This window comes from Eubalaena glacialis, chromosome 3 (genome assembly GCF_028564815.1).
Source record: "Eubalaena glacialis isolate mEubGla1 chromosome 3, mEubGla1.1.hap2.+ XY, whole genome shotgun sequence".
In the NCBI taxonomy this organism is placed as follows: Eukaryota; Metazoa; Chordata; class Mammalia; order Artiodactyla; family Balaenidae; genus Eubalaena; species Eubalaena glacialis.
The window spans coordinates 75,893,282-75,914,064 of record NC_083718.1 but is presented as its reverse complement, the minus strand read 5'-3'; the positions used below and the strand labels follow the sequence as shown (position 1 = coordinate 75,914,064).

The 20,783-nt window shown below is 36.6% G+C and overlaps 1 protein-coding gene across 3 annotated transcripts in view; it reads left to right on the top strand.

Moving 5' to 3' along the window:
• The window catches only part of ATF6 (activating transcription factor 6), a 224,163-nt gene that overhangs the window by 24,766 nt on the left and 178,614 nt on the right, over nt 1-20,783 (top strand). For all 3 annotated transcript variants that reach the window (XM_061183180.1, XM_061183179.1, XM_061183181.1), the window contains one exon: nt 4,611-4,831. In XM_061183180.1, coding sequence (XP_061039163.1) covers nt 4,611-4,831 — 221 coding nt within the window. The remainder of the gene's footprint in view (nt 1-4,610; nt 4,832-20,783) is intronic.

The window sequence follows — 20,783 nt, the reverse complement described above, 5'->3', positions numbered from 1 at the left end:
TCCAGGTACTCTGTTATCTTTATTCTATTCCATGGTCATAGACAATATGACATTGATGAAAAGAACTAGGCGAGAGACTGGATGGATCCGTGAAAATCCACCAATCCCTGCCAAAAAAACTCCAACCAAACAAACCTGAAATACCTGCCCTCTTAGGACAGGGTGAAAACTACTGCCTTTTTCATGTGAAAAATAGCAGTCCTGTAGAATGGCTATTCTTGTGGCCTGTGAATGGATGTTAAGTGTTCATAAACCCCTTGAAATAAAATGCAAGATTTAGTGTATGTTATTTGTGGATTTTTCTAGGGATAGTCTCCAAAACTTTCATCAGGATCTCAAAAGGGTCTGTGTTTTCCCAAAGGCTGAGAATCTAAACTTGTGAAGAACTTCATTTTAGTTCCCATAAGCTGTTAAAACACATGTATAAAAAGTAAAAGTTTGATATTAATATGACCAGTATGTAAAGCAAGGGGTATTCGTAAGAATTTACTCTTAGCAGACCATTGGCTATGTTTGAATGATAGAAGTTCCTACCTATAGCAAGAAGAGAAACTTCTCTGAGCAGTTTTATCAGTTTTAGAAACCTGAATCATACATTATTCAGAACTTCAGTGCTTTCCCATTATCTGAAGACAGTTTTATTTTGGGGGAGCATATGCTAATATAGGGCACTTGTCTCTTTTTATAGTACAATCTGGAGAGGTATTTTGTAATAACATAGATTTAAGTGTATATCTTCCATTTATTTAAAAATGGGGAGGGAAGAAGAAGAGAAATATAGGAAAGGCATTTTACAGTTAATCGATATAAGTATCAGAAGTAAATATTTTGCCATTAAAAAAGAAGTAATTCTTACAGGATTAAGTTCAAATTCTCTGGCTTGGAATGTAAAACCCTTCATGGTTTGGCTCCAGTTTAGTTTTCTAACTTTACGTTATAATAACTCTCCTTTCTATAAATCATTTAGTTCAACGAATCTGGCCATTGTCCCTTAAATTTTCTTTTTTTTCCTCGTTTCTTGACATGCCATTCTATCTGCCTGAAACAGCTTCTGCCTACTTCTACATCTAAGTCCTATACATCCATTAAGACTTGTACGAGTAGTGCAGGTGAGAGATGATGAAAGCCTGGAATATCAATGAAAATGAAGAACCAGGATAGACAGTAGAGATGTTAAAAAGTGTAGAATCACGGGGCTTGGTAATTAGGTCATGTGAAAGGGGGATGGAGGATAGAGAGGAAGGTATCCTGTCTTGGGCTTTTTGGGTAGATAGTGGTAACAAATCATTGAAATGGAGGATAGAGGTAAAATAACTTGTTCCAGGTCATTCTATTAGTGAGCAGTAGAGTCAGAACTTGAGCCCAGGTGGTCTGGCTCAGTCTGTGTAATTAATCACTATAGTATATTGCCTCCAAAAGAATGCAGAGATGTGGTACTTGATCTCAAGAATTCTATCTAATTGGGGAGTTAACAAATTTATATCAATAGTTAAATAACAGTAACTATGAGAACTAATGAATTGATAATACATGCAATACCCTTATAGAAGCTATTATTATACATAAAAGGAAGTTAATAGTAATTAATAATAATAAAAATAATTAATACTAGCTAACATTTAAGCTCTTATTATGTGCCAGACACTGTTCTAAGTGCTTAAGTGCGTTATCTTATTTAATCCTTACATCAACTCTGTGAGGATAGGTACTATTATTATCATCTCCATTTTATAGATGAGAGAATTAATACACAGAGAAATTTACTGTCACACAGCCATACTATTTTAGACAAAGCAGGCATTCAATAAATGTTTGATATAAAGTTTGAAATCTTTGAAGGTAACTGAAAAGGAAGAAACTGACTATCACTATCAGTGAGTCATACATAGTCAAAAGTATCCAGCATTGAAACCAGCCGTGGTCCATTAAGGGGGATGTGTGTGTAATGCCAAAGAGGGTTTTGAGCATGCTGAAATGGATAAACAGCCTTTTGATATGTCCTTTTTAAGTGTTTCCACACTAGGAACAGTAGTAACTATGTTCAGCTGCTAACTATTTAAGACCCGAAACAGTCCTTTGCACTGCATTTTGTGCGCTGGTGGGCATCTAGCATGTCAGGTTTAGCAAGTCACCTTGAACACATTGTCATGGAAATTTAGTTGTTTCTCCACATTTTGTCTTGAACCCAAACATGCCTAGTATATTTATAGGATCTTTGATTTAGGTGCTCAATAATTTGAGGTTAGTTAGGCACTCTGGGATGAAAGGGCTTGATGTGCATTTTGGAAAAAAAAGGAGGCATCAGTGGCCTGGTAGGACTTGGAGCCACATTTGGTACGCAGACCTTGACTTGACATTGCTCCATCTCCCTCGCTCCGTGTTGCAGTTCTTTCAGCAACGAGATGGTGATAACCAGACACTGGATACTACAGACTTGGATTATTTTTCTCAATTAGTTTTAAGAAATATTACAAAGCTATCTGCATGTGTTAACTGCTAATACTTTAAATCTGTAACTGGAGCTAGAATTAGGATCCTTTCTTTGAAATGACTTAATTCTTTATGTTTACCACCTTCTCTTTTCTTTGGAAGAATCCCACAATTCATTGAACATTGTTTAGTTTCTTAGGGTCTTTTTATCATAATTTTTAAACTCAGAAGATATGGAACACTGCTTCTGATAATGCTCTTCTCAAAGTATTGGTTTAAGTCAGGGTTCTCAACCTGTAGACAGTGGGCCCTGGGATACATGCGGTTGGAGTAATAGTAACCTTTGGCTTTTTGCAGGGCATCTGCAAATCCATATTTTCTGTAGACTGAATAAATAATTTGTTTCATATATCTTTGTACTGATGTTTTTAAATTTTTGTGGTTATACTTCTGATTACTAAACTCCAAATTCATTTAAAATCATTACTAAATTCTTAACAGCCTTTTCTCATCACATATTTTCTCAATCTACAGAAACTGAAAGGACAGCCATGATCATCTTGGGTGACCATGATATTTTTGCTATTAAAGAAGGGTCCTTATATTCAGGGTGGGAACCCTTGGTTTAAGTTTTACATTCTGATGAGTATGTCTTTTCATAGTACCAGATTGACTGTAATATCTCAATAAGTGTAATTAAAAAACTTAACATTTACTATTTAAATAAATATGCTATTTATAAATTTACTTACAAATTTTCTTTTTCGGCCGCGCTACACGGCTTACGGGATCTTAGTTCCCTGACCAGGGACTGAACCCGGGCCCTCGGCACTGAAAGCGCAGAGTCCTAACTACTGGACTGCCAGGGAATTCCCTGTTAATTATTTTTATTTGAATATTTGGCATAAGCAAATATATATCTGCTTATGAGTCATTTCTGTATTTTATATGTTTTCATTTCATAAAATAAATTATGCCAAGGGAAAATTAGAAGATAAAAATATTTAGTGATCATTTATGCTCAAGTAAATTGTATATATTACAAATCTGTGAAATTATTTTTAGGTCTTTCTTACAAATTTACCTGGGATAAAATGCTATTAATTAAATTCTGGTTTTCGTATGCTTTCTGAGGCCTTCTGAAACATAAAGACTTTGATTTTATACATGTGATTTTTTTTAAAGCTAAGACAGATGTTCTTAACAAACGTGTTCTGAAGCATCATTTTGATTTTTAGTTTTCCTTGATCCTTTGAAATACTGAGCTGAGTTTTACATGGATCATGTTACACTGTCTGAAAGTATAGTATGTTTTTTTTCCTTTAAAGAAGAGTATAAATATACTATATGAAATTTTAGTTGCCAGTTACTTTAGTACCTTTATTTTGCTAAATAGGCTCAAGCAGCTGTGGATGTTAGGTGAGGCTTTCAACACCTTATAAAACTGGCCAGATCTGAAAGCAAACACTCAGCAGGCAAGTAAACATTTTAATAGACCAGTGTTATGAGTTGTATGAGCCTTCTTTAGGTTAATGATACTAATTTTCCTCAGATTAGTGTAATTTTAAAATAAGGTTAAATGTAAAGATTAAGAAAAGATTTGTAGACCATTTTGGTGGGTAGGGGAGTCAATATTATCTGCAGACTATTTTAAATTACAGGTTTACGTTTCCCGTGTTAGCTAAGTGGTTTAAACATTTTTGATATTTGTAGCCTCAGGTTCTTCCAAGTATTGAGTTACTGAATCTCTGTCATATATTTTTGGTGTTATATGTATTTCTAAATCCCATTAATTTAAAATATATGATTCTATGTTCAGAATAGAAGGTTTGATATTTGTAATATGATAAATACTTTTAGCACTAATAAATTTCAGAGGCTAATACTTAGAGAAATCTATGTATAACTTAGCAAACTTGATATGTGTTAGCTGAAAAAAAGTGTGGAAATACATCGTTAATGATAACTTCAAAGAGAATGAATTTAGTCGGTTTCATTAAAAACACAACAAAAGTCAGTATGAATGTGTGCTGCTATTGATTGTGTTTTAATTGGTGGTTTCAAATCCCTCTGTTTGGTCTTACCTGTTATATCTGCAGAAGAGACCTAAATGTTGAATAGCTTCTCCTGCTACAGTAGGTATGCACCCTCTGATTCCTTTTCTTTTTTCTCTACTGCAGGTCAGACCGTGGTGCTCTCTCAGCCTACCATGGTACAACTTCAGGCACCTGGAGTTCTGTCCCCTCCTCAACCAGTCCTTGCTGTCGCTGGGGCAACCACACAGCTACCTAATCACATGGTGAATGTGGTACCAGCCCCAGTGGCAAATAGCCCAGTGAATGGAAAACTTTCTGTGACTAAACCTGTCCTACAAAGTACCATGAGAAGTGTGGGTTCAGATGTAAGTTTTGAAGCTTAGTGCTTTTTTAATGCCTGATTTAAAAAATGAAAACAAAAAAAAGAATGAAACACTTTTTTGTTTTTTAAAGTCTGTTATATTGTGTCAAATGTGCTGAAATTGCAGATCCAGTCTGTGGTGGAAAATTAGGGTAAGGCTTATTATGTTAGAATCTAAGTGAAAAGGTTTAAAAAAGTCTGAAGTGGTTTGATGAAAAGAGAAGCATGCATACCTCCCTCTTCTTTAATCCCTTCTTTTGAACCTTTTCATCACATTCCTCCAGACTGTCACCCCCAACTCAATCATACACTAGTATTTTACAGGATTCTTTCATGTTTCCTGATTGAAATGTTTTTGGCAACTCCCCAGATAAGAGTCTGTAGACTGCTTTTTAGTCAGGGTTTATATTTATCTTCTCTCTTGACTTATTGAAGGGTTTTCACCACTGCATAATGACGACTTGCTATTCTTAGGAATTCTGTTTCTTAGTGATTATTTAGTTTTTTCCCATCTTTGCAAAACTTCAGAATTTCTGTTGTAGGGACTTCTTGTAATTTATGAATCACAGAAAGTTTCCTAAGATCTGTCACAGTCTAGAACCGGTTATAGTACTTGCCAGCTAACTCTTGCTTTCTTTAAAAGTGATACAAAATACCTCATGTTATGTATTAAATAGTAATTGAACATTATGGTCCTAAAGTTCAATGAAAGTTAAATAATTAGTCTAAAAGTGGGCTCTCTAAAATTGTGATTGGGAAAGCAAAGCCTATAAGTTTTCTTTAAAATAAAAGTGGATATTACTGGTTGTTAATATTGCTACTCCACCTTTTCTTTAGGTATTGCAAAGTACTTTTAAAATCCTGTGAGTTATGTAAGGTTATTTATCATACTACTGACTGATCTGTCTACCAGAATTATTAACTAGCACGTCGGTAGCCCATTTAGTTGTGAAATTGCTCTACTGTTGCATAAACACAACCAAGTAATCTCCATCAGAAATATTGTAAGGACCCATAACAAAAGAATATTATCTACTGGAAGTAGAACATCGAAGTTCTATAGTAATTCCCACAGTTTACATAGGTATTGAAAACAGTGTGTGCCAAAACATGAAGGAGGAACATTAGTGTCATATGAGAACAGACATGGATAGTACAGGATTAAGCTTGACTATTATGTTAGTTTATTTTGAGGACTAAAAAAGGTAAGCACAGTGCTTATGGCATAATAGGCACTAATGCATAGTGTGTGTTTCAGTTGAAGATGAAATGATATGAAGCTGGAATTTGCTTTAAAATACTCTATGGGGAGATGATGAGCACAGGATAGAGGAAACATGATTGGCAAAATGTTGGTAATCATTTAAGTTGGGTATGTAATCTTTCTTTCCTTTTGGTGTTTGGTAAATTTTCTACAATAAGTAGATGAACAACAATAACAAAGATCTAAAAATATTTCATGATATTTTCAATTAAAAAGTTGTACAACAGGGCTTCCCTGGTGGCGCAGTGGTTGAGAATCTGCCTGCCAATGCAGGGGACGTGGGTTCGAGCCCTGGTCTGGGAAGATCCCACATGCCGCGGAGCAACTCGGCCCGTGAGCCACAATTACTGAGCCTGCGCGTCTGGAGCCTGTGCTCGGCAACGAGAGGCCGCGATAGTGAGAGGCCCGCGCACCGCGATGAAGAGTGGCCCCCGCTTGCCACAACTAGAGAAAGCCCTCACACAGAAACGAAGACCCAACACAGCCATACATACATACATACATACATACATAAAAAGAATGTAAGCAGACAAGAATAGCATTAAAAAAATAAAAAATTAAAAAAAAATTAAAAAAAAAAAAAGTACAACCAATAAAAAAAAGAGTATGTTTTTCACAGGAGACTGAGGAAGTTAAGAATGATGAAAGAGGATTTTTTTAAAAAATTTTATTTTATTTATTTATTTATTTTTGGCTGAGTTGGGTTTTTGTTGCTACGCGTGGGCTTTCTCTAGTTGCGGTGAGCGGGGGCTACTCTTCGTTGCGGTTGTGCGGGCTTCTCATTGCGGTGGCTTCTCTTGTTGTGGAGCACAGGCTTTAGGCACGCGGGCTTCAGTAGTTGAGGCATGCGGGCTCTAGAGCGTAGGCTCAGTAGTTGTGGCGCACGGGCTTAGCTGCTCTGCGGCATGTGGAGTATTCCTGGACCAGGGCTCGAAGCCGTGTCCACGGCATTGGCAGGTGGATTCTTAACCACTGCACCACCAGGGAAGCCCTTTCATTTCTTATTTTGTTTATTTGGGTCCTGTCTCTTTTCTTCTAGGTGAGCCTGGCTAGAGGTTTGTCCATTTTATCTTTTCAAAAAAACAGCTCTTGGTTTTATTGATCTTTTCTGTTGTTTTTTGATCTCTATTTTATTTATTTCCTCTCCGATCTTTATTACTTCCTTCCTTCTGCTGGCTTTGGGTTTTGTTTGTTCTTTTTTTTCAAATCCTTTAGGTGGCAGGTTAGGTTGTTTATTTGAGATTTTTATTGTTTCTTGAGGAAGGCCTGTATCACTATGAACTTCCCTTTTAGAACTGCATTTGCTACATCCCATAGATTTTGGAAAGCTATGTTTTCATTTTCATTTGTCTTGAGGTATTTTCTGATTTCTTCTTTGATTCATTGTTGACCCATTGTTTTTTTAGTAGCATGTTGTTTAGTCTCCATGTGTTTGTTCTTTTCCCATTTTTCTTTCTGTGGTTGATTTCTAGTTTCATACCTTTGTGGTCAGATAAGATGCTTGAAATAATTTCTGTCCTGAAGAAGGATTTTTAAAATGATCCCTTAAAATTTTCTTTTAATACTCTTTAAATTGTGAATTTGAATGTTTCTTCTATAATATTCCCAAATAGAACTTGCAATAGAAAATATTCAGTTGTCTTTATGTAATTTGTTTAGACATTTAAAATATGTATTATGAAATATTTTAGACATGAAAAAGGTAATGATTAATTAGATATTTAAAAAATATAAACAGTATATCACAGTTGTTAAAAAATATTAATATATTCTTAGTCTACATTCATAGAATTATGACATTCAATCACTGGACAGTCTAGAGGAACATAGCTAGGATGGGGAGGAGGTCTAGAAACCATGTCATGGGGAGAGGAATGGTTTAAGGGTTGGTATGATTCAGTAAGCTGAAGGAGAGAAGACTGAAAGTAGAGCTATCTTCTAGGAAATGAAGGTTGTCATGTGGAAAATAGGATAATTGTTCTGGGTTATTTCAGAGGACTCATCTAGAACAGGTTCAGGTAAGTTATAGAAAAGTTTCTTCTAATTCTAAGATTCTTTGATATAGTAATTGTATTTAAAAACCAGAAGAGGTCTTTTTTGTTTTCTAGGCTTAATATCTGAATAGTGAGCATCTTAATGTTGGCAGTCATTGTATGTCACTGACCCATTCTGTAATCTCTAAACATTTCAATTAATTATTTGTTGGTCTTTTAGCCAGACATCCTTTAGAAGTTCTTTGGTGTGAAAGACTATGTCTGTTCCGCTTTTGCACTCTTAAGAGTGCTCTGTAAATTTGGTGAATAATTTACTGATGTAACTTCGGTGAATAATTCAGTCAACATTGAAGAACTGGGGGATGTGTGAGATGAGAAAGTATAGAACCAACAGGTATTAGCTTTTTTTTAAGCATTATTTATTGACTAGCATTCTTATTACTTTTCAAAATTTAGAGTTGACAGTAATACACAAGAAAGATTCAAGTACTGTGTGTCTGGTGCAAGAGACCTAAAGACGATTAGAATAAAGTTTCTGGTCAACCTGCACGGAGGTTTTTTTGCTTATTTTTCCTTGGCTAGCACATCAGGAAATGAGCCAAGCCTTTTCAGTATGAGTTTTCTGGTAGAGGTTTTGACTTAATGTTTATTTCAAGTAAAGAAACATCAGTCTGTCCTATCTGCTGGCCAAGCCATTCAGGAACCCAGAGTAAATCTGTTCCAGAAGGAGCTGCAGAAACCTTTGATCTTCTCATGTATTTAGTCTTCTGTGACCTCAATAGTGCATGTGTTTGTTAGACTCAAGTCCTGTTAAAGTAGGATAAATTTGAGTTAGTATAAATTCCTGGTTTAAAATGGCCAAAATGAAAAATTTTTCATCAGGTGTTTTTTGTGTTTTTAAACCAAAGGTCTGGTGAAAAAGTTGTAATTCAGCACCAAAAAAAAAAAAAAAAAAAAAGTGCATCAGTCTTTTGTGGCTTTGTATTGCTGACATGGCTTCTTTTTTTCTACCTTTTTTGTTCTTTTGTTTGGCTAGTTTCACTCTCTAGAGGCCTGCTACTGCCATAAAGTAGCATTTTTAGCATACCATATTCTGCAAACTACATTAAGTGCCACATTTTCTGTTATGAAACAGTTTGCCTGGTTCAAATTATAATCTCACTCTTTCTGGCTTTTGCTGGTAAATCTGTTCTGTTTAACTCTTGGAAAGCTCATCTAAGTTTTCAAGAAATATGGTTTGGTTTTTGGCTGTGATCCTGATGGAAAAAATGAACATGGTCTCTTATTTCAGTGTAGACATTCTCTTAAGCAGTTTCTTAGTAAATGGTTATCTTGGAACTACAAAGATGCCTTCATGGGAGAGCACGCTTATCTTTCTTTAAAGTGCTATTGAATGTGACCAAACATCAAACCAAGGGCTTGGAAACAGCAGTCTGTTTAAATCTGCATTTAGTACTTCCGCCTACCCATTGTAATTCCATAAAGTTCATGAGACATTATGGCCCTGGTTTTAAGGCTGTGGAGCTACATTGTTCTGGTGATTGGGACAACAGAGCAGGAAAAAAAAGTGGTGAAATTCTATTCTACATGTCGCATAGTGGGTCAAGGTGGAGCAAAAACCCTTAATAGAAATCAGTTGGTGGGAACAATGGAAAGAAAATGATCAGGTACTAGGTCAGAACTAGAAATAACATCAGATAGGAGGCTGATGAAGGGGTACAGGCTATACTGACAGGAGGCCCAGGTCTTCCTCTCAGCCTGTTCACTCTGTTGAGCATCTTCCAAACCCTTTATTACTTTGGACCCTCTGTCTAATTCTTTACTTAGTGACCTGACCTCTTCCATCCCAGTCCCTATCCTTTGGAAGTCCCTGCCCTGGGTCAGTAGAGCCATCATGAGAAGGTAGTTGCTGGGGGGATCCCTTTCCACTGTCCTTCAAGTATTTGAATGGTGTGAAGGGGATTCCCCTAGCATACATACCAAATTAAAACTTTGTATTTCTTTCCTGTGGAGACAGTGTTATACAGTTAAGTTCAAGATTTCAGGTATTGTTAGTATTGTCACCACTGAGGTAATGTGATACTGGCCCAGATGGGTGCTGTGCACACAGTGTTCCTTTATTGCAGTGGAGGAATGCTGAACTTGGGAATTGACTACCTTTACAGCAAGGAGTAAGCAAGCCTCCTAATTGTCCCGAGGGAGATGTTACCTCATCTCTCAAGGTTTCAACCCTGAGAAATGGCCTAGGTAAAGAGTGGTCAGGGCCTTGTATTCTTGTTGTACCCAGGAGGACACGTAGTAGCATGACTCACAGGGGACCCCCTAAAGGAGTATCTTCCAAGGAAAATATGAATCTAAAATAATCTGTTTACAATGCAAAGCAGTGCAGAGAAACTCATAGAAAAATGGAGAGTGCCTATGTTCTATTTCAGAAAAAAAAAAAGTGTAACTTTTACTGACACTTAAGCTGCTTATTTTATCTGTAACACCCAAGAATAGATACTCTGTTGGGTCAAGGTGTGAGCTGAATATCCTTAAACTGTGTGGGTACCTCAGATCTAAGAAGGTAAATAATGAATAGATACTTTTTAGTGACTAAAGTCTTTAACAGAAACATGGAGATCATGATATTTCTTTAGGCTATAAAGTAGAGGAATCCATCAGAACAAATTCAACAGGAAGATTTGGAGATCTGAAAAGCTATCCACATTCTAGTAAAAAAAAATCACTTCTGTGTTGACTACTTTTTGGCTTTGCTGCTACCAGGGACTCTGCAAATAAAAGAAAAACATGCCTTGTTAAAATATTTTGCAGTTCCTTTTTAGATGGAGATTTGGGGCTTCTAAAAATTTATCTTGAATAAAGACGTTGACAAGTAATCTCATTTGTGTTTACAGTATCTTTGGAATGGGAAGTGAACAGAAGGTTTTTTCTTTTTTTCCCTGATGTGTTGCATTAGGTTAGATTTATGTCGTGGCGACTTTAACATTCTTTATTCTGTATTTTTCAGTGTAGCATCTTGATAAGGTTAATAAATAATTATTTTTAGAGGGGTGCTGATTTATATCGATAAATAATTAAATACTTCTCACCTTTCTCTGATCTCCCTTCCTGTAACCTGTCCCTGGAGACTCATTCTTAAGGGGACAGTCCTCCCATGCCCTAGATGCTTTCTAGCCATTTTGTTCCCCTGCTCAGAAGCAGTCACTGTTACTAGTTTTTTATGCATTCTTCCTGAGACAGTTCTTTAATATATAAGTATTTGTCTTTTTACCTATTTACCTATTTTATGGAAATGGTAACATACTATAAACACTGTCCTGCACCTTGCTTTTCTCACTTAATACATCTTAGAGATTTTTTACACATCAGTACATAAAAAGTTTTCCTATTTTTTTAATAGATGCATGGTAGTCTTACTTCACAGGGGTGTCATAATCATTTAAGAGTTTTGCAGGTTTTTTCTTTGTAAACATTCCTCCACTGAATAACTTGTTACTTATTTCATTTTGTTCATGTGCAAGTATACCTGTAGGAGAAATTCCTGTAATTGGAGAGTCAGAAGGTAGGTAGTTTTTCACCTTAGGGGTAAACTGTTCTTTTACACAGCTGTAATTTGTTCTTCCACTTTCAGCATGTGAGAGTGACAGTTACAGGGTTTCTTAATGGAGTCCATAGATAGGTTTCAGTGTTTACATAAACAAGTTCCCTTTTCTTCGCCTCACTCATTCCTTGCATAATTATTTGTAATACTTTGTGTGCATGTACATTTGTCTGGAAAGAGAGTCCATAGCTTCCTAATGGCCTTTTGAGGTGAATGAAAGTCCTTGGTTGGTTGGTTTTCTAATAGCTTAATTGAGCTAAAATTCATACACCATAGAGTTTGCCCTTTTAAAATGTACTATTTAATGGTTGCTTAGTATATTCCCAGAGTTGTGCTACTATCACTGCTATCTAATTCTGGAATATTTCATCACCCTAAAAAGAAACTCCATTCCCATTAGCAGTCATTCCTCATCCCCCAACCTCCACAGCCCCTGGCAAGTACTTACTGATCTGCTCTCTGTATGGAGTTGCCTATTCTGGACATTTCATGTCAATGGAATTATACACGATGTAGCTGTTGTGTATGACGTCTTTCAGTTAGCATAATATTTTTCAAGGGACATTCATGTTGTGACATGTATCTTATGTACTCCTTTTTATGGCCAAATAATATTCCATTGTTCCGATATACCACATTTGGATTATCCATTCATCAGTTGATGGACATTTGGATGGTGTCCACTTTTTGGCTGTTATGAATAATGCTGCTTTGAGCATTCATGTACAAGTTTTCATAGTCTTTTAAAAACAATTTTTAGTATATAAAGTGTTTACAAATCAGAAAAATGCAAGTTAATCCAGCAATCAAATGGACAAAACAAGTGAATAGATAATTTACAAAGGAGAATGGCAAATGATTTCAATGAAAGGATCAATAGCTATATAGTCTTAGAAGGTGTATGCTCTCCAGAACATTACTGCTTTACAAATATGTCAAAGAATATTAATTGTTAACGGAAGAGGACTTTTGACTGGTTAAAGGTGGTTAACAAATGATACTCAAGGATTAAACCTGTTATGGTTTAAATTTTCTGTGGCTCTTACCCCCCCTTGATTATGAGTTCTAAAGGAAAGTTTCTTTTTTCGTTTCCTGTAACTCCTTAGTGTTATGTGTGCACTGCAGCCGTGTGTGTCTGTGTGTGTGTGTGTGTGTACATGTGTATTAGACTTTGTATATGGTAATAATTTCAATTTTTAAAAAGTTGCAGAAACAAAAGTAGTGCAGAGAACACCCACGTGCCTTTACCTGGATTCACCGATTGTTAACATTTTGCCACATTTGCTTTATTAGTTCATGTTATCTATCTGCCTGTCTGTCTATCCATCTATCAATACATACATACTCAAATTTTTTCCTGAACTATTTTAGAGGAACTTACATACCTCATAGTCCTTTACCCCTAAGTATTTCAGTGTGTATTTCGTCAGGATAGGGATATTCTCTTAAATACCTGCAGTACAGACCCATAAATTTATGTTTGTAAAATACTTCATTCAAATGTCAATGTTACAGTTTTATCAGTTCAGTTTTTTTCCCTCCAATACAGGATCCAGTTTAGGGTCAGATATTGCATATAGATGTCATGTCTCTTTAGCTTCTTTTAATCTGGAACATTTCCACAGCCTTTGTCTTTTTGACACCTTTGAGAAATTCATCTCTTTTCTAATATAGTTTTTTTTAAATTAGTTAATTAATTAATTAGGCTGCGTTGGGTCTTTGTTGCTGCGCGCGTGCTTTCTCTAGTTGTGGCGAGTGGGGGCTACTCTTTGTTGTGGTGCGTGAGCTTCTTATTGCGGTGGCTTCTTTTGTTGTGAAGCACAGGCTCTAGCACGCAGGCTCAGTAGTTGTGGCGCATGGGCTTAGTTGCTCTGCGGCATGTGGGATCTTCCCGGACCGTGGCTCGAACCCGTGTCCCCTGCATTGGCAGGCGGATTCTTTTTTTTTTTTTAATTTTATTTATTTATTTATTTTTGGCTGTGTTGGGTCTTCGTTTCTGTGCGAGGGCTTTCTCTAGTTGCGGCAAGTGGGGGCCACTCTTCATTGCGGTGCGCAGGCCTCACTATGGCGGCCTCTCTTGTTGCGGAGCACAGGCTCCAGACGCGCAGGCTCAGCAATTGTGGCTCACGGGCCTAGTCGCTTCGCGGCATGTGGGATCCTCCCAGACCAGGGCTCGAACCCGTGTCCCCTGCATTGGCAGGCAGATTCTCAACCACTGCGCCACCAGGGAAGCCCAAGCAGGCGGATTCTTAACCACTGCGCCACCAGGGAAGTCCCTCTAATATAGTTTTGATAAGTACTTCACATTTATTTTTGCATAGTCCTATTTGATTCTCACAGAATCCTTGTAAAGTAGGCTTTATTCCCATTTTACCATTGAATGAATCAATTGGTTAAATATTTCAGCCAAGGCCATATTACTTAGATGGCTAATATTGATAAAGTGGTATGTGCCAGATACTTTCTAAGTGCATAAAACCTCCTGTTGGCCTTTTGAGGTGAATGAAAGTCCTGATAAATACAGAATAAGGAGCAGACTGAGTGATCTTGGGAGGAGGTTAGATTTTTATTCTTAGGCTCTGTTTTTCTGCTTTTGTAGGAATTAAATGAGATTTCCAGATTTTGTCTGTTTTTGTTTTTGTTTTAGTCTGATATTTAAAATTTGAAATGTGTAGAAATAGGAGATGGAATGAGGACAGATATTTTCAATATTACTTTAGTTGTGCAGTTTATCAGAGCAGCTGTGAGGCACATTGTTGTTGGAATTAAGAATTTTTGCCTCCTCACCCAGTTTATTCATAGCTGCAGGGTGTTTCTTTTTACTGACACTTATGTGTGTGGTACATTATAGTTTACAGAGAACCTTCATGTCCATTACTCATTTGATCCTCACCTCAATCATATGACCTGCGATAATGGAGTTAGGATTCAAGCCTAGGCCTTCTCTGAGTCCAGTGCTGTTGTCATTACTCTGTGCTCCATTAATGGGGCTTTACTTTGAAGGCAGCCCTGATGCAGTGCAAACTTCAAATTACCTACGTCTTGAAACTTGCTGCTCCCTTTTCTCTCCCTCTGCAATTGTATTCTCTTAATTAAAAAAAAAATTCAAGCAGATGGTTTTACGTCTTGAGAGACAAAGTATAAAGATCGACCTTATTTGAACAATCTGGTATCAAATAAAACAGCAAAGTTAATATCATCCATATTTTATGATACAGTAGTCATTATTGTGCTACATGGTAATTAAGCATACATGTTTAACATCAGTGCTAGAACCATTTTGTTTTTGGATTGGATGAGACCTTTAGAGGATTAAAGTGGTGGCTTTAAACTTTTTGTCCACAATCCACAGTAAGAAACGTGTTTTACATTTCTCTTGACATACACAGTCTAATGAAACAAGAGATAAGCTCTTACTAACTCCCTCTTTTTATTAATGTTTAAATAGACTCTGGGAGAAGAAATGATTTTTCTAAGATCTTCCAATTAATTTATTGCAGTGCTGGGACAAGAATTAAGAACTTCTGACTTCTGGGACTTCCCTGGTGGTCCAGCGGTTAAGAATCTGTGCTCCCAATGCAGGGGGCCCAGGTTCAATCCCTGGTTAGGAAACTAGATCCCACATGCCGCAAGTAAAGATCCCGTATGCCACAACTAAGACCCGGTGCAGCCAAATAAATAAATAAATATTTTAAAAAAATGGTCCACACCCGAAGTGAGAGAGTAGCATTGACATATATACACTACCAAATGTAAAATAGATAGCTAGTGGGAAGCAGCCTCATAGCACAGGGAGATCAGCTCAGTGCTTTGTGACCACCTAGAGGGGTGGGATGGGGAGGATGGGACGGAGATGCAAGAGGGAGGGGATATGGGGATATATGTATATATATAGCTGACTCACGTTGTTAATACAGCAGAAAGTAACACAACATTGTAAAGCAATTATACTCCAATAAAGATGTTTAAAAAAAAAATGGTCCTCATCAAAAAAAAAATCATAAAAAAAAACCTCCCAACTTCCAGTGTTGTCATTTTTTAAAAAAATTTATTTATTTTGTTTTATTTATTTTTGGCTGTGTTGGGTCTTTGTTGCTGTGCATGGGCTTTCTCTAGTTCTGGCGAGCGGGGGCTACTCTTCGTTGCAGTGCACAGGCGTCTCATTGCAGTGGCTTCTCTTGTTGTGGCGCATGGGCTGTAGGCAAGCAGGCTTCAGTAGTAGTGGCTCGTGGGCTCAGTAGTTGTGGCTCGCAGGCTCTAGAGCGCAGGCTCAGTAGTTGTGGCGCACGGGCTTAGTTGCTCTGTGGCATGTGGGATCTTCCTGGACCAGGGCTTGAACCCGTGTCCCCTACATTGGCAGGCGGATTCTCAACCACTGAACCTCCAGGGAAGCACCCAGTGTTGTCATTTAATGACTAAATTACTATTACTCTTATATAGCTACACCAAGTATTTCTAGGGACATATGAAGCAGAGGAGTCGTTAATTGAAGGCACAGGAAACTGCTCTGAGGATCTTTGAAGACCCTGTGAACAGGACTAAGATTCCTCCATTCTTCAGGAGGCTCTGCCCGCAGTGTGGCTTTCCTGAGGGCATCTGGTGGATACTCTTGTCTTTGCCTCTCTACCAGTTGTTCTTTCTTTTCACTCAGAAGATGGGATTGGATAGAGCAGCTTGGACCTACAATCTAGTAGGGATTTTGTCTGTTATCCTTTCTCACTCTGGAAATCATACTACGTGCCACAAGGCATTCTTCATTCAGAAATAAAAAAGAGAGAGAGAGAAAGGAAAACTTCAGGGTGAAAATTATCTACTTGACTCTGCCAATTTAATGGCTTCTGTTACCAGTAATGAAGAGTCTTTATTTAACTTTTAATGAGTAGGAACTGGTTATACCACACACACACACACAACTTAATAGAGAGTAAAATAAAATTCTGGCTTTCTGTCATAAGATTTGAGAAAAGTAGATGTAGTATAAGTAAAGATTTTGTTTTTCTGTTTTAAATAATTTTATGAGAAAAAAAGGAGTGTACTTAAGATTCTTAAGAGAAATCAAATTAAAATATTTATTTGAATATTTAAAATAAGGTTGCCATAAGTTGAATTTGCCATTGATTTTTGCTATACATCTTTTTTAGGATGTATTTATAATAAGTATATTTACTATGATATACAATAATATAATAGTTATGTAAATTAAAAGAAGTATTTAAGAAAATTTACTCCTTTGCCTTTTAAATCAATTTCAAATAAACAAAGTTTATTTCTTTTTTTTAATTTAATTGAAAAAAATTTTTGTTTGATATGATGAAGAGGTTAATCAGTGACAGTTTCTGCTTCATACGTCAGTTTAGAGGGAAAGATTCAGCAAAATGAGAATTAGAACTGACAGATGTGCAGTAAGCCAGTGATTGATTCACCTGTATGTTATCAGTACTTGATCTCTCTTGAGCTTGTGTGTGATGTTAGAATGTATTTCTTAGCAGTAAAATATTTTATTTTAATACCTTTAATTTATAGCCATTCAGGACTTTGAAGCTCATTTCTTAGCAACATCACAGAATCAAGGGTCTAAATAGTCTTATTTTATTTGTAAGAAGAACATAATATCTTATAGTGTTTATCAGTCAGTAACTTAAAATTAAAAAACATAATGGAAAGAGACTTAGAATTTTGACTCTTAAATTGATCCAGCCTTCAAAAAGTACTAGTCCATTTGTGAAAGTTCTCCTTTTACGAGATTCTTTCTTACAGTCAAATAAATGTTTGTTTGATAATGAAACACCATATTTTATAGTGCAGTGTCACTAAAGGGAGAATATTTTGCTGCCATGGAGTTTTTTCTTTTTTCTTTTTCCAAGGCACAATGCTTGGTGGAAGAGTTTTCTGAAGGCAGGATGACCAGAAGCAGTGACTGGCTAGCTCTTCACTCATTTTAGTCATGTTGAATCTTCTCATATGCCCATAAGGGAGATGTGTCAATTGATTAATGGGCCAGAGTATTGATTTTATGTTTGCAGACTGCTAATAGAGGAGAGTAAGCTTCTATTCAAGCAGTTCCGTAAGCCTTCAATTTCAAACAGGCACATAATTAAAGTAACCATACAGCTCACTGAGTTTAGAGTTCCATACTGTGATGCAAGACTTCCTGTTTGGTATTTAAAAGCAGTGTGGAGCTGTTGTGTCAGAAGCACTGGGCTTGGAATCAACAGTCCTAAGTTCTAGCCTTAGCTCTTCTACTCTCCAACAGCATCAAATGATAAGGCTTATTTTAAAGAATCTTGAAAACTGTAAAAATTTCAACAAGAGGAGATTAATTAAATGTATTATGGAACATCAAGATAATTGAAATACTATGCTGCCATTCTCATGGCATGTCAAAGATGATCATGATACACTGTATGTTAAAAAATCAGTTTACGGGACTTCCCTGGTGGCGCAGTGGTTGGGAATCTGCCTGCCGGTGCAGGGGACACGGGTTCGAGCCCTGGTCTGGGAGGATCCCACGTGCCGCGGAGCAGCTGGGCCCGTGAGCCACAATTGCTGAGCCTGCGCATCTGGAGCCTGTGCTCCGCAACAAGGGGCCGCGATGGTGAGAGGCCCGCACACCGCGATGAGGAGTGGCCCCCACTTGCCGCGGCTGGAGAAAGCCCTCGCGCAGAAGCGAAGACCCAACACAGCCATAAATAAATAAATAAATAAATAAAAATTGGGGGGAAAAAATCAGTTTACAAAACAGTTATTATAGTGTAATCCTTTTTTTCGTATAAAATATCATTCCCCATCAAAAAAACCAAACAGTATGTGTGTGTTTAATCTGAAAATTATGGTTTTTTGCCTAGAATATAGAGAATAATTTAAATATTATTTATTTAGATAGCTGAAGACAGCTTGCTGAAATGTAAAGTTGGAACTCTGTGTTTGGTGATTCCTGTGGATTTTATATATTTTTACTGTATTTATCCTTTGTATTTATTGGTAATATTGAGTATTTACTGCATTTTCAGAGCTATTGTATCTTTTTCTATGGGAAGAAATGAATATTTGGCCACAGGTGGTTTTCATTTTTTTAGTATGAGGCATGTGCATTGACAGCCTTTGAAACTTTATGCTGTATAATATGCAGGTGCTTTTATTGTTTACAGAAATCCCTAATCCTTGTTTGAAATTTATTAAATGGTGTGCCATCTGCAAGCCTTCCTAAATTCCATACATTAATTAGCCTTTAAAGTAAGGTTACCTTTTATCTAACTTTTAGTATAAACTCTTCCATCTGGGAACCTTCTCTTTTATGTGTTTGTTCAGCGTTCTGTGTACTTAAGTACTCTAGTATTAAGTATTAATTATGGACACTGGCATTCTAAGTAACAGTGAAGATCACTGAGAGTAACAGTAGTTTGAACAAAGTGGCATTGTCCAGAGAATAGTTTGAAATTGATGAATAATCAATCCATCGTGGCTTTGCCACCTCTGTGTGTGTGTGTGTGCGCACGTATGTGTGTGTGTGTGTGTGTGTGTGTGTTTGTGTTTAGCATTATTGAAGAGTGGGATAGTTATTCCACAGGGAAACTTTGTAAATTTTGTAGATGGTTATATAAGTCAGCATTGTTGTGAAGTTTCAGTTAAAAAAGAAAAAAAAAAGGAAAAAATACTCTTCTTGACATCTCATATAATGTTTCTTTTCCTTGTGGATTCTGATTGCTTGGTTGGCTTTGGTATACCTCTGTTTCTAGCAAATGTAGTATGGGGTGGGAATTGTGTTGTTATTTCAAAAGAAATCAGTATTAAATTATTTAATTTTATTTACCAAAATGAGTAAGCGTTATTAAACACCCACAGTAAAATGTTTATTTTTTAAAGTCCTTTACAAAACAGAGAACTCAGTAATTCAGTCATCTGTATTCTTACAATAATAAATTTAATATTATTTGGTGCTTTTTATGGACTTTTGCTACCTCACCATCTCTCCCAAATAAGTTAGACTAAAATTAAAACAAATAGGTTCCACACCTTAGTTTAGAAAATATGACAAAAATAATTTTGCTCAGTAAGTTTTGATTATGGTAGCTATTGTGGGTCATATTACATGGTTTTGGTTTCCAGGGTATAAAATCTATGTGGAGAGAGAGAGAGTCAACATTTTTGAAACAGTTGAGACCATCAGAGTGTTCAGGTGTATCTTCCAAATTATAAGGGCATAAGAAATTCAGACAATATAAAAACTCCGAGTGGTTTATCATAATTAGAGTTTGGATGGTCCTTAATATTAGCTTAGTAGAGGAGACAGCATTCCAAATTGGAACAAACAGTATGAATAAAGGAACGAGTTAGGTGTGTATGAAGATCATGGAGTAGCCTTAAATGTTAAGATTGGAGGGTGTGGTGTGAATAGTTGTGGGGTTAGAGAAGTAGGGGATGGTCACATTATGGAAGCTCTTGAAAGCAAAGGTGGGTAGCTAGAATGCATGACTAGCTTGCTTTTGCAATGGAATAGCAAGATTAAAATGTTTTTAGGGGAAGGAAATTATCTTAGAAATGGTAGACAGAAGGAGCCTGAAGCCAATTAAAGTAGTTAGGAGGCTATTGTAGTAGTCTAGAGATGAGTTAATGAGTGCCTGCATTAGGAGAATGGCAGTGGAAACAGAAAGGAATGACTGAGAGACACTTTCACTGGAAGAAACTTGGTCATTAGTATATCCTCAGTACATATTTAGTGAGTAAATGGGAGGTTGAGAGAGGGAGTAAATTTAGACAATGAAAGAAAAATAGGTTACTGGTCACATCTTCCATTATATCCTGAGAGATACTTACCACTGATATAAAATGAATAGATTTTAAAAAAATAGAGGGAGATAATGAGTTCAGTTTGCACATAGTGAATTTCAAGTGATGGTGACTCTACAAGTAGAAGTGGCCTTATAAGTAATTGGATATATGGTTTTGAAAAATAGTCAATTAATTCAGGGCCTGCGATATAGATTAAAGATGTATGTATATATACATACATATATATGTAGTGTTTCTAAAGGGAAAATTGGAAGATCAATAAATAAGCCTTAGAAAACACCAGAAGAAGACATTTAACAGGTTT